General features: G+C 45.7%; 1 protein-coding gene across 1 annotated transcript; it reads right to left on the reverse strand.

Annotated features, from left to right (window-relative positions):
* Positions 1–3,628: 3,628 nt before the first annotated feature.
* Positions 3,629–25,015, reverse strand: LOC130124208 (carboxyl-terminal PDZ ligand of neuronal nitric oxide synthase protein-like). Its single transcript, XM_056293660.1, has 10 exons — positions 24,911–25,015; positions 24,468–24,539; positions 19,433–19,525; positions 19,283–19,341; positions 19,059–19,167; positions 12,533–12,662; positions 11,812–11,939; positions 8,589–8,750; positions 6,693–6,861; positions 3,629–4,167 (listed from the first exon to the last, which is right to left on the reverse strand). Exons 1-10 carry the CDS (start codon positions 25,013–25,015, stop codon positions 3,629–3,631), a joined length of 1,566 nt encoding a protein of 521 aa, XP_056149635.1.
* Between the last annotated feature and the right edge of the window lie 1,776 nt (positions 25,016–26,791).

The following is a 26,791-nucleotide window of genomic DNA, read 5'->3' on the forward strand; positions in this document are numbered from 1 at the left end:
GTAGATCGGACCACCAGGTGGCCAGAGGCTGTCCCTCTATCCTCCACAACATCCTCGGATGTTGCACGCGCTTTTCTTTCCTCCTGGGTCGCCCGTTTCGGCACTCCGTCAGATATCACCTCAGACAGGGGCCCCCAGTTCGTGTCAGAGCTCTGGTCGGCACTTTCGCGATCCTTGGGTGTGCAGGTACACTGCACTACCGCGTCTCACCCTCAGGCTAACGGGTTGTGTGAACGTTTTCACCGGTCGCTCAAGGCAGCGCTGCGCTCTCGGATGGTAAGTGGGTGGATCGTTTACCTTGGGTTATGCTCGGGTTGCGTTCGGCTCCTAAGGAGGACCTCGACGCGTCACCCGCTGAGCTGGTGCTCGGTCAGCCGCTCCGCGTCCCTGGGGAATTTTTGCCTGGGAGTTCCGCTCCTCGACCCCGTCCGGCCGTTTATCCTTTTTTGTCCGACAGCACTCGGGTTCCAGGCCCCGTTCACCACTGTTTTCCGCGGTCGTTCGTGCCTGCGGAGCTCATGTCGGCTCGTTTTGTTTTTGTGCGGCATGATGCTCACCGCTCGCCCCTCCAACCCCCATACGATGGCCCATTTCGGGTTCTTGAGACGGGTCCTAAGGGTTTTGTGCTAGATATGGGTGGGCGTAGGGAGCGTGTCACGCTTGATAGGCTTAAACCGGCGCACAGGGTGGCAGGCGAAGTTGTGTTTCCGGCCCAGGTTCCCCGTCGGGGTCGTCCTTCTTCCAGGACCCCGGCAGTGTCTTCACGGGTTCATCGTTCTGCTTCTCAGCCGGCTTTGGACTGTGTTTCACCTACTGTTTCGGCTGAGGGACGGCGCAGCCGTTATGGCAGGCTGCTTAAGCCTCCAGTGAGACACTAATTTTCTTTCCAGGAGTCCCTTCTGGGTGTTCGGGGGGGGGGGGGGGGGCGGGGCTGTGTGGCGGACACTAGGGGCTATGCCTCTCACCCAGCAGGACTGTGAGCTGGGGGCGTGGTTTACGTTCCCGGGCTCGCCGGTGCAGGGTTGTTCCTAGTGCAGTTGGTTTTTGGAGTTGAGGAATAAACATCAAACTCGCCTTGGTCTCCTGTGTTTTTCCTCATTCCTGCCACAGTACAGTATTTTCAACTGAGTCACAAGATTAAACAATGCCATCTAGTGGCCTTAGTTGAAATGCAGCGTATCCGTCCGCCTTATTTACATTGTACTGTCCGAATTCGGGGGCAGCCCGGGAAACGCCGCATTCAGGAACCCGGATCTCCCGCATCACGGGCGACAACGTTAACCAGTCGACTAAAGGGTCCGACCCGTTAACCAAGGGCTAAGCGAGTCTACTTATTCGTGGTCGTTACAGTATAAATGGTTTTGGAATATAAATCGTAGGACCAGCCAGACTACACAGCGATTTACAGTCCAGGAAATACGGTAATTAATTTTTGGAGATTTATTTGTGTTTCTGATAAAACGTGTATCCTTTGGACAGTAGAGACACAATATCAACAGAGAGAGTTGATACCGAGAGAGAGAGAGACGAGGGGATTTATGAGACAGTCATATCATATTTGACATATTTGAGGAAGATCCAGTGTTTCAGTCACCCACTTTTGTTTTAAAGAACGTGGCACCTGGTTATGCAGGATCCTAATATGTGAAATAATATACTTCTAAGAAGTGAAGAATGCATCAAGACTAAGAGGTCTCTCAAACACTGAACCGACCAGAGGCTAAGCATAGTTCTGTATCTGCAGTGAAGCCTGCAGTATCCATTTTCCATGGATTTTTATTATGTGAAGCTAACAAAGGTGATAGCAAATGCAGGCAGGGACAATGTCACAGAGGCCACCCACTGTCCGTGTCAATACCTTGCACTATTCAAACTGCAAGGTGTCATTGCCGGAGGTGGGTAGCCAATAACTGAACTCATACACATTTTCCCAGTTTATTGCAGAAAAAACATCAAAGCACGGATGTGGACACAGTGGGCCGAATGGGAGCTGACCCCTTTTTAAAGACCAGAGCTGTTGTCCCTCTCTCGATAAAAGGAAGGTATCGTCTTTACAAAGGGCCTTCAACACACACACACACACACACACACACACACACACACACACACACACACACACACACACACACGCCCCATTTTGCAAGCCAGCTATTAATACCAATGAAGAAGACATTTAGAAAAGGTCGTTGCAGCTCTGCCAGGGAGGGGTGGTGGTGGTGGTGGAAGAACAGAGTTTATTATTACGACAGTAACATGTTTCAGATGTTCTCATCGGTAGCTACTTCTTGACAACCCACATGCAAGCAATCTATAATTCACAACCACTGTGCAAATACATTAGATAAATAAATAAAGATGTAAAAAATGAAGCGAATATTAGGGTGCACAGATATCAGAGAGGGCTTTGATTTCACAAGGAACCACATCAAACTCGGCGGACTTCCATTTTCTGAAACACTTTATATGAACAGGCAATACCTTGAAAATAAATGTCAGGGGAGATAAATAAAGATAGATGGGTCCAGCTAACAGAGATGTCGTGAGTGTGAGGCGGGGTAAGCAGAAGGAGGGGGGAATGAAAGGTAAAAAAAAACAAAAACAAAACTAGAGATAAAATGGCGTAAAAAGAAGGAAAACAGATGAGAGATGAACAGAGGGGGGCAGACGGGACGAACCGATTTATCGATTTGGTAAGTGCTCAAACACATGTCCCCGGTGCAGTCATTCAAAGAATTGGCCCTTACTCAACTTGGTCGAGCTGGTGGGGCAGCTGAGTGTAAGAATATGGAGGCTACTGAAGGTAGCTAGCGGTATCAGGACAGTGTTAGCTACTGAAGCCCTCCCAACCTGCAACTGTCCTGCAAGCACGCTGCAGGAATTTCCTAATGTAATAGCAGCTTTACATTACAGTATACTTCCAAGACACGACATAACCAAGCATACTAACCAAAGCATGTCCTGTTGTGATATAAAACTGTGAGGACAACAGTATGAATCAAATTCATTCTTAACATTTTATGTGTTTTTCACAGTCATATTCAGCTGGTTATAACCAAACTATTCACATGGTGCAAAAAAACAAAAACAAAACAAAACCGAATCAGATTGTGAGAAAACGCATGCTCATTTTTTCAACCCATTTATAACTGCAGATTAAGTCAAGTGTCATAGCAAGCACAGCAAGGTTTAAATTTTCACACCCCAAGCACAAGAAATGTGTGTAAGCACATTCATACAGATTTGGCAAGGGAGGATTTTTTTTCTTTTTAAATTTCACAGTCCTTCATTATGAAACAGTGATGACTGTCCATGCGGGGTGTGTATCACTAATCCATAAAAACAGACACAACCACAGTGTAACAAGCCCAGCAAGTGGGAATGGCACCAAATCAGCAAAAAACTACACTCTCAACACAGAAAATCCAACCTGTCTAATGTACACACACAGTCAATCACACACACACACACACACACACACACACACACACACACACACACACACACACACACACACACACACACATCATGTCATAGCAACTTCAATGGAAATGGACTGCAGGGACATTCAGAGGAGGGAGGGGGAGAGCAGTCCTTGCTTTGTTTAAAGGGTGGCGGCTGGAAGGGACCACTATACAGCCATCTCATCCCCTAAACAGTCTGCAGGGCTCTCTGTGTTCAGCACATTAAAGAGGCGAGCGGCACCCTCTGCGCCCGCTCCCTCGCCCTGTCCCCAGCTGTCCCGGTCATCGCTCTCATCGGTGTTCGATTCGTATTCGGAACCGATCCCTGACTCCCGAAACCGGAGCAGCTCCAGAGCCCCCAGGAGCTGCTCCCCAAGCGACGAGCTTTCATCTGGGCCTCCATCATTGGGGGGCTCACCGGGGTCCTGGCCATGATCCCAGCTCTCCGGACCCCTGAATGAGAAGCGGAAGCACTCTAGCCGGACCCCACTGCTGCCAGGCTGTAAAGGGCTGCTGTCTGGGCCTGTGGTCGCAGGAGAACAGGGCCCAGGGAGACAGGAGACCAAGGGGCTAGTACTCATCTGGGGTTGGAGCTGAGTGGGCAAGATGGCAGAAGAGGAGGAGGAGGAAGGGGAGAGGGGGTCGTGGAGCACACCGAGGGGCTTGGCACGGAAGGTGATCTCCAGAAGACTGTCCTGAGAGCCCACTGAAGACAGGGCAGCAGCAGGAATGGGGATGGAGAGAGAGAGAGAACGAATGAGAGTTATTTAGGATAAAACAGCTTAAGACAGAAAGAAAGACAGACAGACACACATACAGAAGTCAGACAGAAAGAAACACAAAGAAAGACAGACATACAGAAGGAGAGACAGACTCAACAGAGACACAGAAGGCAAGAAAGACAGATGAGAAAGCAAGAAAGACAGAAGAAAGAAAAAGAAAGATAAAGGGAAAAGGAGAGAAAGAAAGAAAGGAAGAAAGAGAAATACAGGAGGATAGGCAGAAACGAACAGACACAGATGTGAGACACAATGAAAGGAAGACAAAACAAAGAAAAAGACCGAACGAATGAAAGAAACACACACAGAACAAAGAAAGAAACAGAAAGAGAGGAAGAAATACAGAAAGAGACATACAGAAGGATAGAAAGAGAGAAACAGTGAGACACAAAAATAAAGACACAGGAAAGAAAGAAAGAACAAAGATGGACAAGATTAGCAGTTGGAGGAGCAGAAACAAATACAGGGCTGTAAGCTCATGAGGACAAGGTTATGAGAGCGAAAGAGGTGTGTGTCTGTGTGTGTGTGTGTGTGAGTGTGCAAGATGAGATTAGAGGGAGCAGGGTGACGTGTCCGCTGACCTGCTGTAATGTCAATAATTCATGACTGCACGACAGCACACAGGCACTGGCTACATGCAGCGAGGAGAGATGGGAATGAATCCTCCGAGAGGCCGCCGTATGATGAATAACGGCAGGCCACGAGTCAGATGGGTAATGTAGGGAGAATGGAGGGAAAAGGCAATGAGGAATGCAAGGACACATAGTGTCTTGGATGCAAAGCACAGCTGTTGTGTAGCTTTGTCATGAGCAGAACGACACGGGATCATCGTCTTGAGTTTGTAGTTCAAGGTAAGCCTAACATTGAGCTTGTAGTTCAAGGTAAGCCTAGCATTGAGCTTGTAGTTCAAGGTAAGCCTATCACTGAGCTTGTAGTTCAAGGTAAGCCTAGCATCGAGTTTGTAGTTCAAGGTAAGCCTAGCATTGAGCTTGTAGTTCAAGGTAAGCCTAGCATTGAGTTTGTAGTTCAAGGTAAGCCTAGCATTGAGTTTGCAGTTCAAGGTAAGCCTAGCATTGAGCTTGTAGTTCAAGGTAAGCCTAGCATTGAGTTTGTAGTTCAAGGTAAGCCTAGCATTGAGCTTGGAGTTCAAGGTAAGCCTAGCATTGAGTTTGTAGTTCAAGGTAAGCCTAGCACTGAGCTTGTAGTTCAAGGTAAGCCTAGCATTGAGCTCGTAGTTCAAGGTAAGACTAGCACTGACTGTACATTTTCAGGTGAGTAGCTGACGTTGCATATTATTTACATTATATCCTGACCAGACGATTAACATTAACATTGTAAGACGGATGCTTTTGTGCTGATTCAGCAGAGCTAAAGTTAGCGCCGCTGAATCATTCTGAAGTCTTCTGAGCTGACCAACGAGTCAGAGATGGAGGTGGGCACGTCAGAAACACTTGGGGAACTTGTTGTCAGCACATTACTTTGTTTGAACAGGTTAAAGGTGAAAGAGCACGTCCCACTTGCATCTCTGTCTGTGGCTTTTATGTGACATCCTATCTCAAATGAAACCGCATGGGCAATAAATACCAAGCGATGGAATACGACAGAGAGGCTGAGAGAGCGAATAGTAGTCGGGGTGCAGAAAAAATACACTTTGACGATTTTCGTGTTATAATGTTAATTAAAACCAAGAAATTGCAAAATTTTTAACACCTTACAGCAGCGTATCACTCACAAACAATTTTGGAGGGGTTGTGGGGTTGTGACCCCCCCTTCCATAAAATACACATATGGTAAAGCTAAAGGTGAGACCATCTCATCTCAACTCATCATCAGCCGCTTCTCCAGGGCGGGGTTGGAGTGGCAGCAAGCTAAGTATGGCACTCATGAGTTAGATGGTAGGTTCATGAGGTGGTTGGTATCTAAAAAGAGATAAAAAAAAAGAAAGGGGGTAAAAAGAATGAGCACATAGGGTGTCCGGGTAGTGTGGCGGTCTATTCCATTGCCTACCAACACAGGGATCACCAGTTTGAATCCCTGTGTTACCTCCGGCTTGGTTGGGCATCCCTACAGACATAATTGACCGTGTATGTGGGTGGGAAGCCGGATGTGGGTATGTGTCCTGGTCACTGCACTAGCGCCTCCTCTGGTCGGTCGGGGCGCCTGTTCGGGGGGGGGGTGACTAGGGGGAATAGCGTGATCCTCTCAAGTGCTACGTCCCCCGGGTGAAACTCCTCACTGTCAGGTGAAAAGAAGTGGCTGGCGACGCCACATGTATCGGAAGAGTGGGGTAACCGGCAGGATACAATTGGGGGGGGGGGATTCAAAGAATGAGTGCAAGACCACAGAAGGGAAGAGAGAACAATTCAAAGAAGGCTGACAGACAAACAAATGTTCTGTGACAAAAAAAAAAAAAAAAAGCAAAGGTGGATGCTGACGGTGGAGCGTCACTTACTAGGGTTCAGCTGCCCGACGGCTTTGAGCTCCAGTTCCTGGATCTGTTTCACCAGCAGGGAGATGTGCTGAAGCAGGTCTGTGTTTTGCTGAAGGAGCCTCTGGACTCTGGCCTGCGCCTCCGTCCGCGCACTCACTTCTACTGACAGCTGGTCCTGAAGCACATGTACCTGCAGAGCGAAAACACACACGGAGGGATGGATGTATGGCGTATGCGCGCGCACACACACACATACATACACACACACACACACACACACACACACACACACACACACACACACACACACACACCGGTATAGAAAAACGAGTTCAGGTGAGAATGTGTCGGACAGACACAGCAGCCCAAACTTGAGTTTCTTTTCTTCTCACCCTGCTACTGTGTCTCTTGGCTCACACATTAACTCAGAAGTGCTGTATGCTGTTAGAGGAAGAACGCTCTTTACAGAACACAGAGTGCCCTCTGGGGGTTGGGGGGTCATTAGCTTCATGGAATATTTCTTCTGTCTTACAGTGACGTTTAACATTTGGTTTTCTCCTGAGTTCAGGGCAGACGAGTCAGACTCAGAAACCAGTGCAGGGAGTTTGTGGAACACCCCCCCCCCCATCCTCCTCCCCCAGTCAAACTGGCCTGAGGGGAGCAGAGGATATACTCAAAAATTCAGCAAAGCAGTGTTTCATCTCCAACGGCCTTGAATCAAGGCACAGGCGTATTTCATAACGGCATGTGCCTTCTGCACCGATGAGAGAACTGTACACTTGTTTAGTTTGCTGGTACGTTTGCGTCCCTCTGTACAGGCTCTGCTCTCGCCAGATTTCACATCTAAACCTCGTCGCTAACTCAACATGGGAAAAGGGCGTCTCACGTTTATGTCTGCGGCAGCTGACATCAGTGCCCCCCCACCCCCCATTTTCATATTTTGCTAGTGTTTATGGTTTTATATTTTATTAATGTGTGCAGCATTACTGAAATTTCTGTGGCAAGCAAAACAGTGTCACCTGCATATTTTCAATCAGTGTATTTTTTTCCCCCAAAATCCCCCCCCAATTGTACTTGGCCAATTACCCCACTCTTCCAAGCTGTCCCAGTCGCTGCTCCACCCCCTCTGCCGATCCGGGGAGGGCTGCAGACTACCACATGCCTCCTCTGATACATGTGGAGTCACCAGCCGCTTCTTTTCACCTGACAGTGAGGAGTTTCGCCAGGGGGACGTAGCACATGGGAGGATCACGGTATTCCCCCCCAGTTCCCCCTCCCCCCTGAACAGTTGCCCCAACTGACCGGAGGAGGTGCTAATGCAGCGACTAGGACACATACCCACATCCGGCTTCCACATCCACAGACACAGCTAATTGTGTCTGTAGGGATGCCTGACCAAGCCGGAAGCGACACAGGGATCGAACCAGCGATCCCCATGTTGGTAGGCAACAGAACAGACCACTACACTACCCGGACGCCCTCAATCAGGGAATCTTAATGTCACAGGGTTAACATTATGATAACGATTTCATGATTTTGATTGAGGCTTCCAGATACTCATTAAATTGGCATACTCATTAAATCCTGTTTTTTTTTTATTTTGATTCACAGCAGTCCATTTTAACTTTGGATTTCATACAGCTGTTCATTCATTTACAATAAACTCCTTTCTTCCACTCTGTACAGTTCTGGAAGTCACTGCTTTCGTTAACAAATAAAATGTATTAAAATAAATTCCCCCAACACAGGCCTACTGTACTGGCTACGCTGCAGCTATTACATGCATACTAGCTAATGTACCATCAGGGATGTAATCACAATGCGCAAACATGAAAAGAAGATACATTGAAACTATTAAAGTATCGCTGAAATGACAAAAGTCCTGCAAAATGGCAACAGCAACAACAAGCTGTGTACCTGTGCTGAGGCAGCCTGGGCCTGCTGCTCCTGTTGCTGCAGCTGTCTGTGGAGGAGCTGAACCTGGTGCTCTGCAGAGCAGGAGGGGTCTGCGGCCAACTGAACCGACACTGAGGCACCAAGGATGGGGGAGTTCAGCAGTGAGGGTGGGTCTTTGGATACCTAGGGCCAGGGTTAACAGCAAATCCATGAGCTACTGCAAAATGCTATATCCGATAAATGCAGGATAGTTTGACAGATTCACGTTTAAAACATAATACCATAAAACATGATTACAATTAGTTCCGTGGGGGCTAGACGTATTTTTCATAATATATGTGCATGTGTGCAAGCTATGGTGGCATAGGTATGGTCGCACCTGTCTCGGGTCAACTTCACTAATCGAGACTAGGGCTAAATAACATAGTGTTTCAGAATTTTGCAAAGGACTCAGTGTAATGCAAATTGGCTGCATCAGCCATATTAGGCCAAAGCTCTTATTGCTTGATAGAGAATGAGACGTAGCAAGGTTCACTTTTTTTCCCACAACTCTGAAGAAAAATATTCTAGCACATCTGAGAAATAATATAATTTAGTCTGATTTAATGACTTTTTGGACACCTGCCTTATTTCCCCTCTAAATTCCCCTTAAACATTGCTAGAGTGATAAATTCTTTGCAGATGGCACTTTCAACATTGAAAGCTGCATATATCTGGTGAAATTATTTAAATCCTTTTTACTCATTAAAGCTGAAATCTGTGGTTTCGCCGATCTGTCCCTACCTCTGGCAGTTAGGCCTACAGACAAGGCTTAGCTGCCTCTGTTGCTTTCAGCATCATCAGCTCAGGAGTAAACAGTTCCCAACATTGCCAAAAATAGCCTCCTTGGACCCTAGCTAACACAGGCAATAACAAACTACATGAAACCATGTGGGAACACTGTTCTGCTATAACATTGATTGTAGAACTGATAATCTATCCAACAGAAGCATTGCCACATCGCCATCATGTTTCAATCCCTTTTCCTATTTGAGCAGGGTCCTATTTTGCCGCTGCACCAACGTTCATCCTACCCTGTCCAAATTTCAACAGTGGTACATGGAGAGTGTCTTCAAACGGTTAGTATTATGTAACCCGACTCCATCGTCCAGATAGATAAAACTGTTTATTAATGAAGAAAAACCCCAAATTTGAGCTTTAAGATTACAACACATATTGCAAAAAAAAACAAAAAACAAAAAAACAAAACAAAACAAAACAAAAAACCCAAAATCATGTTGATTTTTTTCAGCATCATTCAGCTCCACTCAAACCACATCCGCAAACCCATCGTAGAGTTACCAGGGACAGGGAGAGAGCAGCTTCCTCCTTTATCAGGAATCAGGAACATTTAGTTGTCGTTTCATTTCATACGCAAGTGCATGAAATGAAACGAAATATCGTTTCCCCCAGCCCACAGCAGTGCAACACAATGACAAAAACTCATATCCAAACTACAAGAACATATATATCCAACATGTCCACAACATACATGTATGTCCAACATGTCTCCCAGCCGATCCAATGCCAGCTCTCCCAGCCAGATACCCTTGACACAACTCCCTGCACTCCACATGACAACACCAAAAACACAGTCAACGCCAGGTGAGGCCACCGCCAGACCGCCCTCGGTGTTATCGGAACTGCTGGTCTGCATGGGCTAGCAGTTAGCTTAGCCTGCCCTGCTTCCACATCCTGTCAGACCGCCCTCGGTGCGTCCTCTTTGGGCACAGCTCCAGGCAGGGCCGTGGTCTCTGGGCCCACAGGGCGCCACAGACCAAGCTCTCCCAGTTGATCCAGCACCAGCTCTCCCAGCCATCGAATGAGGATAACTTAGTAGCAGATGTAAACAAAGACACTGCATGGATGGTACTGGATGAGGCCGCTGCAAACGTGTGTTCATGCCGCCACCTTCCTGCACTGCACGTGGGAAGACGGCTTTATTACCTAGAGACTGCAGACGTCTTTCTGTTTTCACCTAGCTTGGTTCAACTCTACTGTTTTTATTCTTTATTCTTAATAAACTAGCTGTTGAGCCCTCAAACACCATCGTCGTCTGTGTCTCTCTGCTGTGTGACCCTGGTAGCGGCATGGGTTTGCTGCACATGCTCATCCCCTGTGTACTTTGGACTAAAAGGCAGCCTGATTCAGTCTAGTACCAAGGATTGGACATAGCTATGTGCAGGAGGCAAGGGCCCTTGAGAGGGGACTTAATCAATGGAGTCTATGATTAGGCGTGGGCCTTGAACTAAACAGTTTGTGATCAGATGGTTCGGCCTTACAGTAATTATGGCTCCCACTATTGTTTTAGAGTGGGCAGAGGAGCCTGCGTCACACAGCGGAGAACTGGGATTCGGTCTTACGAGGCCTGGCTGACCAATTTGCATTTACTTGCTTGCCGTTAAATGACAAGAAGGTTTAGCTTTATTTATGTAGTATAAATGATGCTGAATTTTAGTTGACCTTAAAATTAAACATGAGAGGGAAAAATCATCGCCGACATCAAATCTTTCTCTCTCTCTCTCTTCTCTTCCTCTCATAGATAAACTACACGGGTGTGCTTTTAAGAGGAAAAAAAACATAAATATGTGGGAATATGCAAATATGATGAAATGATCCCCAAATGTTCTTGTTTACAAGCAAACATCTGGTGATATCAAATCAGTCTCAGCTCTATAAAACTTCAATGCAACACCCAAACTGTCCTAACTGCAGCAAAGCCAGGGAGCACCAGAGAGACTGGGTCAGGAGATAATCTGAGAGAACAGAAAGCAGACAGCTTGTTGTTGACAGCATTAAGGGTATGTAATAGAGCAACACTCGGGAACTTTGCTGTGTTATCATCAATAAACCATACGATCCCATCAATATTCAACAACTCCATGAAATATTTCTTTGCAAAGTGGCATCGACTGATCACGTGACCCCCTCATAAATTTGGGCTTTCATCACGTGCTTCTTTGAAATTTGAGAACCCACGGCAATTTATTTACAGTCGGGAACTTTTTGGTGAATATTCAACACTATATTTCTGCAAAAGCACCAGCTATCTCTCACGTGCCTGCAGCACAGGGGCGTAACACTGCAGACATCCTGACTTTTTGTTTGGATAAACTCGATGACTGTGATGGACTCCAGTGAATGTGACAGACAAACAAGAGCCGGGAGGACTTTTGAAGCTTGCTCAACATACTGCACAGGCTACCTTTCCATTGTCTGCAATGGCTTCATCCCTTTTGCTCCTTTCCATGTTCGACAAAGAGACACCGTCGAGGCTCTCCTCAGTAGTGGCTTCAAAGTCTGTCTCCTCCGACATCGCACACTGTCTCTTAGCTGTGGAGACAAGGCAGACAAAGAGTATAAGGCAGGAGAGAGAGAGAGCAAGAGAGAGAGCGAGAGAGAGGAGGAAGAGGTGTAAATGAAGACCTCGGGGCCTGTATTCAGGAGCACTTTCTTGTACCCTTGCCACCATAAGAAATACAGGCTGTAGCATTTGCGAAGGCAGAGCCAGCTGCAGGCGCAGAACTGGCACAAGCCCACACACCGACGTTCATCCGCCGCTTGGGTGACACACCCAAAACCTGTTTGCCGCAGAAGAGTGGCATGGTGTTGCAAACAAGTGGCGGAGGGTAATAACTGATTCTCTCACAGGTGCAGACCAATGTGTCACTGATACAGCAGGCGCTTATGCTGTGAAAGAGAAAGAGAGAGGAAGAGAGAGAACAGCGGCAGAGTTTGTATTTATCTGTCTGCGAGAAGAAGAAAAAGGACTTGGTTCCTGTGTGTGTTTGAGCATGTGTGAGTGATTATGTGTGTGAGTGCATGTGTGTGCGTGTGTGTGAGTGAGTCAAAGAGAGAGAGCGAGAGAGAAGATGTGAGGGAGGCGAGGGGAGGGGGAGTGAAACTGTGGACGTGTATCTATGCACCTGGCACTGCCTCAGAGTCCTCTGCGTGCTCCTCTCCATCCTCCTGATGCTCAGGGTTTTGCTGCAGGGTCAGCTGGTGACAAACGTCAAACGCCTGACCCACCGTCCGCACTATCCGCATCGCCTGAGACTGGAGGAGGGGAAGAGAGAGAGGGAGAGAGGAGGGGGAAGGAGGTTTGGGGTGATCAGGAGGGGGGATGGGTGAAGAGAATGCCAACGGGAGGACGGCAATGGAAAGATGCAGGCAGGGGAGAAGGAGGAAAAGTATCAAAGATGTCAAGCGGCAGGAAGGTGGATGGGTGCAGGGAGCGTGTATTCATATGTGTGAGTGTGTGTGTGTGTGTATGTGTGTGTGTGTGTGTGTGTGAGTGTGTGTGTAGAACAGTGAGCGGAAAAAAAAACATGGGTAATAGATTCGGTGAATCGGGCAGACAAAGGGAGGGGTGCAAAGACGGGGGAGGAAGGACAGCAATGGAGGGATGGGGGGAGAAAAGTAGAGTAAAGGTGGAGAACACAGATATTGACAGTGCAGTAGCTCAGCATTTTTTGGCCTAGACCATCAAGTCAAGACAAGTCTATTTGCACAGCCCTGAACCGCAGTTAGTCATTACATAAAATAATAATAACAATAACAATAATAATAAGATGGTAATAAACAACACACAACAGCCTCTATCCTTAGACCCTAGACAAACTAGAGAGAGAAAAAAAGAAACCTTTTCAGGTAAAATATGGGCGAAACCTCAGGGAGATCGTACGAGAAGGGATCTCTCTTCCACATTAAGGTGCAAGCAGGCAAGACAGACGATGTCGTAATAGATTTACAAATATAATATTCAATGGCTACTCTTACTGATAATGACACTGCAAAAGAACCCACCCACTCCACATAGATGTTGCTGTCAGAGAGACAGATTGGTCTTTTTCAGAGACGGGTAATTTCACTGGTAATGGGAGTGAAAAAAGGGGGCCCGGCAGGTGTTTGAGTGCACTGCTCTGAAACTTGCACATAGGTCATTTTGTTTTTCATGAATTCAAATTGAAAAAAGGGGGTGTTGCACAGCCTCAGGTATGTCTGTCACATACCTTTCACATTTCTCAGATTTATACCAATGGCCAATCAATAATTGGCATTCTCAGAAAATGTCTTTATGTAAATGCAAAATATATACATATGAATGCAAATAAATGCAAAAGTTAAATCTATATTTAACCTTTGCATTTATCTTATGTTATTCACTTCAGTAATCACACAACTGGGCTAAACTTATGAGGATATTCTTGATTATGAGGATGCATGATGTAGATTTGGGTTGAATTGTGCTTTATTTAAGAGAAAATTAATTAGCCTTTAATTCTGAAAAGTCTTGTATATTGTTCTGTAAATCATCATCTTTTGCTTGACAACGTTGATGTTTTGCTGTGTGATAGCCCTCTGGAAAACAGTGGATATGAAATTCTGGAAGATTATTTTAGGGATTTTAGGGTCCCCAAACACATTAACCAATAAAAGACTGGATTTTAACTTTGTGTCATTAAAACCCATCAGGCATATAAAACACAGAAAGACAGTGTTGTCAGACTGAGGCTCGGGATTCAATACTGTGTATTAGGTAACAGAGGGAATATCAGTTTGACCTCTTTGGGTCAAACAGAGATAAAGGCTTGAATGAAAGCCATGAACCCCCATGACTAAAAACACCCATACATTTTTACAGATCGATATCAACATAATTAAGATTTTTGATAATGAGGGGCGGCATGGCTCAGGAGGTAGAGCAGGTTATCTAGTAATCGGAAGGTCGCTGGTTCGATCCCTGGCTCCTCCAGAGAGCGTATCGAAATGTGCTTGAGCAAGACTCTGATGAGTAGGTTGGCGCATTGCGTGGCAGCGTCCGTCATCAGTGAATGGGTGAATGTGAGGCATACATTGTAAAGCGCTTTGAGTGGTCGATAGACTAGAAAAGATGGCAGACTAGAAATCATGACACCCAGGTTTCGGGCAGACTTTGTGGGCATGAGTTGGGTTGATCCAAGCTGGATAGTGATCTGTTGTTATACGGATGGGCTGGCTGGTATGACAAGGAACTTAGTCTTAGATAGGTTAAGCTGAAGGTGGTATTCTTTCATCCATGCAGAGGTATCAGGAAGGCATGACAATATCCAAGCCGAGACTGTGAGGTCATCTGGCGGAAATGGTAGGAAGACCTGGGTATCGTCAGCATAGCAATGGTATGAGAAACCATGGGAGCGGATGATTGCACCAAGTGATGAGGTGTACATTGAGAAGAGGAGAGGACTGAGCACTGACACTTGAGGTACCCCTATGGATGAGCCATGCGGACACTTCTCCACTCCAATATACTGTAAAAGATCTCTCCGAGAGGTAGGACTTGAACCAGCAGAGGGCAGATCCTGAGATACCAAGCTCAGTGAGTGTGGAGAGGAGGATTTGGTGGTTAACTGTGTCAAAGGCAGCTGACTGATCTGACCTGAGGACTGACCAGCAGCTCTAGCCAAATGCAGTGATTCTATTACCAACAGGAGTGCAGTCTTAGTAACGTGACTCCTCTTAAAGCCAGACTGATTCAGCTCATACAGATTGTTCTCAGAAAGAAATTCAGAGACTTGGTTAAAGACCGTGTGCTCAAGTATTTTTGAAAGAAAGGGTAGGAGTGAAACCGGTCTGTAGTTTTCAACCTGGGCTGGGTTGAGTGTAGGTTTTGTGAGCAGCGGGGTGACCCGAGCTTGCTTAAATGCGGTGGGGAGTACACCCATTGCCAGCGAGGAGTTGATGATGTGTGTGAGTGTGGGGTTAAGTGTGGGGGAAATGGTCTGTAGGAGGTTGGATGGTATTGGGTCCGGCGAACAGGTAGTGGGATGGGAGTCCAGCAGAAGCTTGGAGACTTCCTCCCCAGTCAGGAGGGAGAATGTGGTGAGTGAGGCACTGGTAGCTGGCAGCAGCAGATAGAGTTGGTCAGGCTCAGAAAACGAGCTACTGATGGCAAAAACCTTATCAATTAAGTACAAGGCAAACATGTCAGGAGTGAACAGAGTGGAGGTCGGAGGAGGAGGCGGATTGAGGAGTGAGTTAAGAGCAAAAAACATTTTTCGAGCATCAGTGGCGCCACAGATCTTGTTCTGATAGTAAGTGGTCTTAGCTGTTTTTAAGCTGAAGGAGAATGACGCGAGGAGACACTGATAGTCACCAAGGTCAATGGACACTCTGGTTTTACGCCATTTTCTCTCCGGTGCTCTGAGTTCCGCCCTTTGCTCTCTGATGACCTCAGTGAGCCACAGACTGGGGGGGGGGGGGTATTACGAGCAGGTTTGGATGCTAGACTAGAGGGCAGAGATTGTTAAGAGAGGAGGCTAGTGGGGAACAGAGTGTGTCTGTAGCCTCGTTGACAGGGAGTGAAGAAAATGCATTATGAGAAGGCATGGAAGCCAAGACCTCATTGGAGAACTGGGTCGGTGTAAGGGACCGGAAGTTTCAGCGGAAGGAGACCCTTTGTGGAGGAATGTGAGGATGTTCCAGTAAGGAGGCCGTAAAGAAGTGGTCTGACAAATGTAGGGGGGTGACAGTCAGATTTGATGTGGAGCAGTTCCAAGTCAAGATCAGATCAAGAGTACTGCCCGCTTTGTGTGTGGCAGAGGTGGGGACCTGCCTGAGTCAAAGGAGGACAGAAGAGACAGGAAGTCAGTCGCTTGGGTTTTTTCGGAGAGGATATTCATATCTCCCATGACAATCAGTCATGTGTCATCATCAAGAATGGCTGAGAGTAACATGTCTAGTTCGACTACAAAGTTCCCCCAGTTGTCAACTGGTGGGTGACAGCCACTAATAGCTTAATAGGAGCAGTAAACATGATTGCATGGTATTCAAAGGAGGAGTTGTTGCTTAGTGGAGGAAGCTTAGTGAATTTCCAGTCTTTGGAAATGATGACACCCGCACCGCCTCCACGGGGTGGGGGTGGGGGGGGAGTGAACAGAGTGCGGCCGGTGTGACAAGTGTTTTCTGGACGTATCCAGGCTTCGGAGCAAGTACTTGGATAAATTCTGTTTTATTTACAGCCAATGGGCAATTCCATAAGCCAAAAGTGAAGGAGGAATGAGTAGAGGAGGCTTTCCTGAGTGAATAGAGGTTTTTCGATAACGGCGAGTGACAGGGATGTCTTTGCAGTACATGGTGGGTGAGGCAGGCAAGGAGAGAGAATAGTAAAAAAGGGAATTACCCGTCAGTGTCCTTGCTCGGTGGACTCGCAGGTCTCTGCCCAATTCGGTCTTAAGACAACGAGGGCTAATGCTACAGCGCTGCTGCGTTTAAACACCAGGAAGTACCACCGCTGAATGCGCCCCCGGCAGATTTTCACAGCAAAGGAAGCAATAGAGGGCGCGACCCGCGCCGGAAGTCCTCAGCACAAGAAAGCCCGATAACGACCTGGATCCGAATCCAAACTAAAAGCAAGTTTTAAATCGCTGACCAAACGACCGCAATCTCCTCTATTCAAGATCAGAGTTTGATAACATGCGCTTAAAATTCGGGTTTGGAATTTATTTGGTCAAGTCTGACGTTATTTATTTTGTCTTTATGTAGCCGGGTGGTAAATCTGTTAAATATGTTAAATGATTTTCCACTTAAATTTAGTATAGTTTAACTGTTAATATATGTAATCGTTACACTGTCAACTCTTGTAAAATGTCATTTGATGTATTTAAATTGTGAAGCAGATTGTGAGTGTATTTTTATAGTTTTGGTTGTCATTGCATGTTTTGACCAGTAAGTGGCAGTGTTGCGGACTTTTATTGTAACTCCGTGCAAGTTATCCAAGTGCATCTTGGGTACTTTTTCTTTTTCTTGTGTGAACCACCCGGAGATTGCGGTGTGACGGTGCTCTGACTCCGTAACGCTACTGGAGTTGATGTTCGGTGATTTTGGGCGCGAGCCGTCGACCACTGTTCACCATTGCATGCATGACAAGGTGACAGAGTGAGAAGTTGCACAATCTTCAGGAAGTTCCACATGTCTTTGTTAAACCCTGTTTAACATACATAGTCCACTGCCGTATTTTGCACCGTATTTTGTACTTTGTATTTATTATTTTCCTTTTAAAATCTTTTCTGTTAAACTTGCCACATCTGTGAACATTTATGAGCTGTTTGCTCGAAAGACACAGGAATTTATGCGCTAAGTAAAACGATCTGCATTCGAAGGTTCAAACAATAAAATTAAAGCTACAAGAACCCCGGAAGTAATTGTGTCCTGTGTGGTATCTAATTCCACGGGCTACATTTATTGCCCGTGAAATTAATGTGTGGCCCTTGTTTGGTAAGTGCCAGTCAAATAGTTTATTACAGAGATTAAATATTGTTGGTCCAGCGGCCCACTGAAAGCACAGACACTCCTGACCTGAACATGGAGGGAGAAGAGGGATGGATGCGGCCGATTTCCTGGTCCAATAATAGAGATGATAAATTGTGTTTTATTTCACAGAGAGACGGCTGACAGATTGTGTGTGGTTGACTCTGGACCCTGCTGAAGGCAAGCCAGCAAGAAGGCAGTTGGTTATGGTGCTATTAAATGCCAAGTCGAAAACAGTTTAGGGACGCAAACGTGCTTTATCTAAAACCCCCGCAGGATTTTTTCCCTAAGTAATGTACTTCGCAATATTAATGCGATGCTGACATGTCATTCGCCACATACAACTTTTTAATCTGTGTTAATGCCCCTTAATTAGGAACCTTGTTTCATGTGGCCTGTAAGGGAACATAAAAACGAGTTTAAGTGCAAGCCTTTGCATAGCTGCCTTGATGCAGCAGTTAAGGAGCGCACTAGGCCGCCACACAAGGATCCCTGAAGATGCAAGGAGTAGACATGAAAGTACTACTGGACCACAGGAAGCCATGACAGAAATAAATCAAATCTTCTATATTGGCTGGCCCCTCTCCTCCTACTCAGACACATGCGAGGTCTGGAATCACAAGATAAGCCTCTCGTGTCTGGAAGGAGGCTCTGAGGCACCACTGTCTCTGCCCCTGGCAAGGTGGTGGGTGTAAACGGTGGTGAAAATGTCATTAGGTACAGAGCAAAATATCCCTCTTCTTTTCTCTCCCTGCCAGAATAATTAGTATTCCGCTTCACCAAGCCATTGTGTGTGTGGTATCCATGGTGAAGAGATGGGAGCAAACCTCACTGTTGCACTGTCTTTGTCAAGGCAGAAAATTGGCTCTGCTTGATATGCAGATATGGGGCAAATTGCATGCCTTTCATTTTCCACAAGCATTTTTCCATGACAGTCAGTCCATAAAACAAATGATGAGGACCATCTCTCAAACTAATTGGTTGCGTGTGGGTCCAATGGTACAATTCATCATTGTGACACTGGGTGTAATGTGCTGTCACAAGCGGTGTAAAGAATATACAGCACTGGAACTGTACAGGAGATTTAGTTGGTGTCTTGCAATGGTTTACATGTGTTTGCGTTTCAAACTGACATCTGGAGGTTGTGAGACGAATTCGTTTTACCTTCCTCTTAGACTTGAACACATTGCAGCGGAAAATGTTACTCTGTCCATCTCTTGCTATGTAACTGAAGATCTTCAAGTCTTGGGCATCGTGTGAGACGTAGAATATCCTAAATATAAGACAATATGACAGATCAAATCAATGGGTTGATTTCAATGTGTTTGGTGGTTTAACTTCAGTTTCACTGGCATTGGCATTGTTAGCAATATTAGTAGAAGAGCTACCTGTAGATGGGATCCTGCGTCACCAGGATTGCACCATCATCCCATGACCACTGTTTCCTCTATCACGGGCAGGAAAACATGGATTAAAAAAATGTTTGCAAAAGAAAAATATTGAGGTGGACTAAAATCAAATTTTCTTTCAAAACTGACCTTTTTCTTTTTACGCAAAATCACTCTGATGCAATCAGTAGATACAACGATGTTGACCTTCTTCTTCTTAATGTTCTTCAACTTGAATTCATACTGTGGATGGAGAAACACATTCAAATTGAGATTTGAATTAATACCAAATAAAAGAAGCATACAAACATCAATTAAGGTTGTATTGATACATTTCAACAAAGCCCTACTGAGAGAGAGAGAGAGAGAGAGAGAGAGAGAGAGAGAGAGAGAGAGAGAGAGAGAGAGAGAGAGAGAGAGAGAGAGAGAGAGAGAGAGAGAGAGAGAGAGAGAGAGAGAGAGAGAGAGAGAGAGAGAGAGAGAGAGAGAGAGACAGACAGACAGCTGGTTTATCAGACCAAAAACAGGATCTGGCATTGTGATAGGGAGATATTTTCAGCTATCTTCTGGTCATGGGGGGATCAGAGATGGAGTAGACATCCACCAGCTGAATGAAGCTGTTTGTCTCCGTATCACTGAGCTGTTCATGTTTTCAAAGGCAAACTTCCAAGAATGACACCGACATGTGCAGGACACTTAAACCCCTCTCCGCGATTAATGCAAGAGACTGAAACTGTAATGCACTCCAAGATGCCGAAGAAAAAGTCTCTGAAATCTAAGGGGGAAAAAAAAGAAGATTAAATGGTGAGACACCATTCCGCAATATCAACTTCCTTCCTTTTTCTCAGTAAACGTTGTTAAACTTTTACTGAGAAAAATGAAGGGAATAAAAGAAATATGATGAGTCTCGGAAATGATCTATCCTTTCATTTTTGTGCAAATACTAAGTAACCGGGTTGTCTTTTTCACTCTGATATATCAAAGTAAAGCAGAAAGGATCCTACAGGTAGAACAGGTATATGTTCCCCCAGCAATAGAACATTTCTTTTGAGCTCGTGTTATTCCTTATCCATCTTTGGCATTGCAAGCATCACCTCATCATTGGGCTTGGTGGCGATCCCTCTTCTGTTGCTCTCCCTGAGGTTTCTTCCTATTTTTTCTCCCTGTTAAAGGTTTTTTTCTTCTCTTCTTTTTATAGGGAGCTGTTCCTTAGACAATGCAAGGGTCTAAGGACAGGATGTTTTATTGCTGTAAAGCCCACTGAGGCAAATTTGTAATTTGTGATAAAAGGCTATATTGATAAAATTGACTTGACTAATGTTCAGACATTTACATTTTCCCACATAACGAGTTTTAAGAATGAGTTTCCAACTTTGTCTGTGTATTTTGAGCACAAAATTAAAGAAGGCAAACAATCGGAGTCTGATGCTCCTAATTCACTCAGTTCATTTTCCTCATAAAGGAATAAAGGGCTATACAAATCAGATTGACTTGACTTGACTCATCAGATTTGTTTCTACCTGGCACGACATGCATTTGCTGTGTCCATGCCATTTTTTATAATGTGGAGCTACCCACAATAGAGTTTTCTTAAATGCAATCGGGTCAGGGGTCTGAAGGCTTTCAGACAGATAGAGCGACACCATCATCATCATCATCATCATCATCATCATCATCATCATCATCATCATCATCATCATCATCATCACCACCAGAATAGTAACATTTATAGCATTTTTTAAAAAACCTGTTGTGCTTCACAACAAAGTGGCATGGAAATAAAAAGAAAAGACGTGCAGTTAGGATATGGGATGGTTCAAATTTTGTGTATCAACATAATTTGACGGTAATAACTTACAGATGTGAATCACGTCATGCTAATATTGAAGGTGTAATAAAGTGAGGGTCGACCGAGCGAGCGTTTTGTTAAACGCCTGCTGCTTCAACTCCTCTCTCGCATTTGTGCGCGTGTTTACTTGTTTATTTATGTGATTGTGCCACGGTGAGGGTTTCGGATGAAGGCGAACACGGTTTTAGCTGATTAACAAAGGCTTTATTTAATTGTCTTTTATTCGTTCACTCGCACGGGCTGGCGCGCTGCTCCCCTGGAGAGCCACCCTCTCTCTCGTGCTTTTTTTCCCGTTACTTTATTGATACTTCACCCTCTCTCTCGTGCTAAAACATACCCCCCCCCACCACAGTGACGTACGTGTTTATTTGCATATAGAACGGGGATCACAAGAAGTCCCTCGAGACGCGGGCGGAGATGCGTTCGAACGCCAGGTGTGAACTGACGTAGCTCGAGCTGTCCGCTTGTGATTGGCTCACCCGAGAGGCGTTCTAACGCCAGGTGTAAACAATCTCCAGGGGACAACAAGGCTTATCCGCCTATAGCGCCCACCTCTGGCAGAGGGCTGTAGAGCACAGCACGTGTGCATCTGCTGTACTTCCAAGACCATCAGCAGCCACACTACCGCAATAATGCTGCCCCCAAGCAAAATCACACCCTATGTATCGAGATAAACCCGGTCCCCATGCTGTGTCGCCGAAACTGCTTTAAGCTGTTTGATGTTGGGAGGTGTGCATATCAGAAATGTCCCTCATCCATAGACTTGTAACCATGGTGCTTACTAAAAACTGAGACATTGGCATGCTGGCTGACTTGCCAAAAAAAAAAATGTTTTGCTGACAGCGTACATTTTCCAGAATGAGGAGAGGGTTGCAAATTCAATTTCTTTTACATAACACAGATTATTACAGCAGAATTTAAGCACAAATGATATACGTATATATATATATATATATTTTTTTTCTTCTTCTTTGTATTGTGTGCTTTTGTTGAGATGCAGGGGTTGGGGTGGAAGGGTGGGTGGGAAAAGGAAACATGAAAAATGGTGACCTGTATTCCCAATATTGTTTGTTGTTTGTTTGTTTTTCAGCAATAAAAAATATATATTTAAAAAAAAGAATTTAAGCACAAATGGCAAAAAAAAAGAGCCACGGATTGCCCTGGAAGACAATGTCAAGATGTGAGGCAGTTGCCTGTCATGGGCAAAAAGTGCTTTAAGATATGTTAGATTAATGAACAGGATTTCCTTTAAAACGAGTGAATTGAAAAATAAATGAATAAATAGATACATAAATAACAATTGTAATGTGTGCAATTGTAATAATATGATGTTTTTCTATGCTCCTCACAAGTGGTTATGTGGCGAGTGCAGGCTGGTGCAGCATCATACCAAACGACAACAGATAACTTGACTAACAGTATAAAGAGTAATGTACCAGAAGGACTGTGATTAAGTGTTTCCTTAGCTAGCTTGCGTGGACTGATTAGATGTAACAGCTGTCTCTCTCCAGCTGACGACACATGCACACAGTACTCTCTCTGCTGTACTACTTACTCTCTGATATGAGGTGCAAAATCGGACAAAAGTCGAGTGAAACCTGTGAGAGGAAACGGGGATACACGCGCGAGGAAGGACGGATTACTGCACGAGATAGGTTGAATTGCCATTTAATGCATGAGAGAAACCGAGTTACAGCGCGAAGGGGGAACACAATGAAAACATTGCAGATTTGGTCTGCAAACTCCATCCAGAAAGGCCAAATTAGAGAATCTAGCCCAGAGCTTCCTGGGGCAACAGTGCTGCTCGTTAATATCACTTATTTAACGCTGATGTTTGCAGGCCTACTTGCAGTAATTCCCACTGCGCCTTGGTTCACTCAGAGCATATTTGGGTAGTTAGAACCTCAGAACGGGGTGTTTATTCATCAGTCTCTGCTTCATTAGAAATAAACAGAACACATGTCTACCACATTTCTGAAGAGGCTTGTCCTTTGTGTATAATGTGTGTGTATGAGATACACGAGAATGTATTTGTACTAATCATTAATCATTGAATGTGTAAGTCACTTTGGAAAAAGTGGCCTCTGCCGCGCGGTAACTCGTACTCTCTCGCGCACCTTGATCAATCCCTCTCGCGTGGTGGAACTCAGCCTCTCACACAGTAACGTTCTCTCTCCCGCACACAATCATCGTCATCATCATCATCATCATCATCATCATCATCATCATCATCATCATCATCATCATCATCGATGGTCGAGTATGACCGTCCTTGCTCTGGGTTCCCCTGGGTCCCTCTGGGTCCTCAGGTGGGCATAGATGCCGATCCTGGAGCCGCATAATGAGAGGACGCCTGTGCGTGACAGTTTTTATGTGGGGCGGCTGATGCACCCACAGCCACCACGCGGTCCTTGGCAGAGGGTGGCTAGAGTCCAATGGCATGGAGATCCAAGATGATTGGGGACGACCCTCTGTTGCAGCCTTCATCCGCCTTCACCGCCGTTGTGACCTGGAGACATCTTCCGCCAGTTCCGCCGTTGAGGTCTTTGTTGGATCCCGCTAATCTGGAACCTCCCCCTTGACCTGTCCGCCTTGGGTGACCCTACCAGGAGCCAAGCTCCGGACGGCGTAGCTCTTGGGATCATTGGTACACGCAGGCTTCTCCACCACGGCAAGGTGGCGACCCAGGAGAAGATCCCGCAAACACTCGGTCCCTCTCACCTAGTAACTCAGCTTCCGTCGTTCACCAAATGGTCCTTCAACCCCTCTCGCGCGGTAACTCGCTGTCACGCACCGTAACAATCCTCCAGAACCTCTCGTGTACATCCGTTTCCTCACGCAGGTTTTACTCGGCTTTTGTCCGGTTTGGCACCTCATACTCTAACGCCGTCAGAGACAGCCCCATAACCAAACAACAAGGCTCCTCAGTGTCTTCAGAGGATCTTTCATCAGGAGGTGGAGTGTGGAGGAATCTTGGTTTTTACTTTTATGACATCTAATATAATGCCGCGTGATATATTGCGCCATTGGCGTAAAAGCAGATGTATAAATCCTAAAGTGGTTTTATTGACCACTGCATCCTGCCGAAGGCAGAAAGTTGTAGACAGTGAGTTGTAATTTGTTTGAGAGAGAGAGAGAGAGAGAGAGAGAGAGAAGGAGAGAGAGAATCTTAAATGAATTTAACATGAAGCATTTGCATAAACGTATTCCAATCAAACACAACATTAACTGAATTTGACCAGCGATAATACCTGTTTATACTTTTCAGATAAACAACAGATCTGTGGATCAGGTTTATCGACTGTTAAAGGGAAGTCACTGATTTAAGTGTCTTACCCTTATTCTCCTCATTGCAGCAACTATCTCCATTCGACTGCCCGGACGACCCACCTCCAGACTGCCAATGTACTTTAACACAGGAACAAGAGGAAAGACAACATTAAATAAAATAAACAAGTAATATGAGGGAATGCAGGCTACATCCCATCTAACATAATGAGTGCTGTAACATTCGTTACAGTTAATCTAACCTTCAGTATTAATGATGAAAAGCCCCCAGGAGACATTTTACCCATCATATTGTAACGTGCATGGATAAGTAGATACGTCGGTCCGCATATCATATCATATCATATCATATCATATCATATCATATCATATCATATCATATCATATCATATCATATCATATCATATCATATCAGTTTGAAATCAATTTCTACCCGTAGGACATGTGTACAAGAGTGCCTGATCCAAGTATCTGTTGCAGAAACCTCCTACCTTTGCCTCGAAGCAGATCCCATGTTTGAACACCTCGTCGTTGTGCATGGGGATCCTCAAATCATGCAAATCATCCACCAAATTGTACTTTGTTATCCCCGGCATCGCTCGCTAATGATAAGACGAGCTGTCCAACTCTGTATTATTTTTTTTTATTATGTCAACGCCAGTAGACAAACCGCACGAATGGGCATGTTGTACAGCACTCCCAGCCTGCTCCTATTGGAGGATCTTCTCCACCCAGAGGTCATTTGGGATGAGCCGTCGGTCGAAACGCGCTGATTTGATTGACAGGTCGAAGGTCTGCGTTAGAGCCGAGGGACACTGCGGCGTGTGGCCGCTCCGCTGCATCTGGCAGGCGGACAGAACAGCGGGCATCGCCGCTGTCGGGGTTCCGATGACGCACGCATATCAAGATCAGATCGTGTGCTGTTGGTCTCCAGTCGTGAGAGGAAAACCCACTGCCGCGGCGGTGTCGCCTCAGCGTCGACTCTCAGCGCACCAGTGGGTCTCCGTTTAACGGGTCTGGTGGACTGTTAGTCGGTGCAAAAGTCGCGGATACACACATTTTATGTCAATAAAACCAGCGGCGTTGAGCGAGAGGAGGACACGTTCTCCTTTGATGACTTACTATCGGCGGGCCACGCTAAAGTAAGCTGGGACGTGATAGAGGTTGCGTGACATCTAGTGGCATCAACATGGAATGATACAAAAAAAAACCCCAAATTGTCTTTAATTGCTAACATGACGAGCATGGACGGATTGCGAGACAATGAGCCCATAGACACGATCACATAAAAGTCAAAAGCCCCCCCCCTCCATACCACCTCTCCTCTGGTATACTTAATTAAAGCCAACAACACATTAATAAATACATCTCCCAACCACACATATGAGATCAGTTAAAGCTTCCTTTGATATTAAGAAATACATAGCCTAAAAAAAGAGTGTCAGCAAGCTGTTGTTGCATGTGTCACACATCGCACAGAATGCAATGTAAGTTGTAAAGCCTTCCGGGAAAAAATTGCGATTTAAGGCTGTACAAATAAATTTGACTTGTCTTGATTTGTTTCGACACCAGTGACTGAGTCCTTCAACTCTGTGGCGATGATTGAAAAGTTAATAACAGCGACTTCAGAAGAAGGCTCAGAAAGAAGCCCCACCTTGGGCCCCTGGGGCTTGTGTCCCGTAACCTTGTGTTGGTCATCCTCCCACGCTGACAAGCTTCAGAAACTATTACAACACTATAGCTGCAACGAAGACCTGGGATATTTGCTGATGCACCAACAATAATGCTCAAAGGCATTGTCTGTGTTGTATACATGTCCTCTGTTACATGAAGGGGTGACAACTGCTCAGCTTCTCTCCGAAATGCTAACACAAGTGTCTATTTGCAGAAATGGCTCTGCATTGAATTTACCTCCCTGTGTTGATGACATATATGTGCTCTGTATCCATTATGAGGGGTGAAATGACATTGACGTCTAGTTGAAACAAACTAATGAATGAAAGCCACTTTATTCGACATTGTATTCTTACAATGAGTTTGTTCTCTGCATTTAACCCATCCTATTGTATAGGAGCAGTGGGCAGCTGCAGTGCCCAGGGACCAACTCCAGTTCTTCTTTCCATTGCCTTGGTCAGGGGCACAGACAGGAGTATTAACCCTAACATGCATGTCTTTTTGATAGTGGGAGGAAACTGGAGCACCCGGAGGAAACCCTCGCAGACATGGGGAGAACATGCAAACTCCACATAGAAAGAACCTGGGACGGCCTGGGGTTCGAACCCAGGACCTTCTTGCTGTGAGGCAACAGTGCTAACCACTGAACTACTGTGCCGCTAAAATGCAACATAAATCCTCTGGCAGCACTGGACTGT

The sequence above is a fragment of the Lampris incognitus genome, chromosome 14 (assembly GCF_029633865.1).
Source record: "Lampris incognitus isolate fLamInc1 chromosome 14, fLamInc1.hap2, whole genome shotgun sequence".
NCBI lineage: Eukaryota > Metazoa > Chordata > Actinopteri > Lampriformes > Lampridae > Lampris > Lampris incognitus.

What these genes read in the sequence shown, in the direction of transcription:
- LOC130124208 (XM_056293660.1), bottom strand. Translation starts at nt 25,015, where the DNA reads ATGCCGGGGATAACAAAGTACAATTTGGTGGATGATTTGCATGATTTG. An exon ending in CTGCAATGAGGAGAATAAGG is followed by an intron (nt 19,526 to 24,467) that starts GTAAGACACTTA and finishes CTCCATCCACAG; the next exon opens with TATGAATTCAAGTTGAAGAA. An exon ending in CCCAGGCTGCCTCAGCACAG is followed by an intron (nt 6,862 to 8,588) that starts GTACACAGCTTG and finishes TTCGCTCTGCAG; the next exon opens with GTACATGTGCTTCAGGACCA.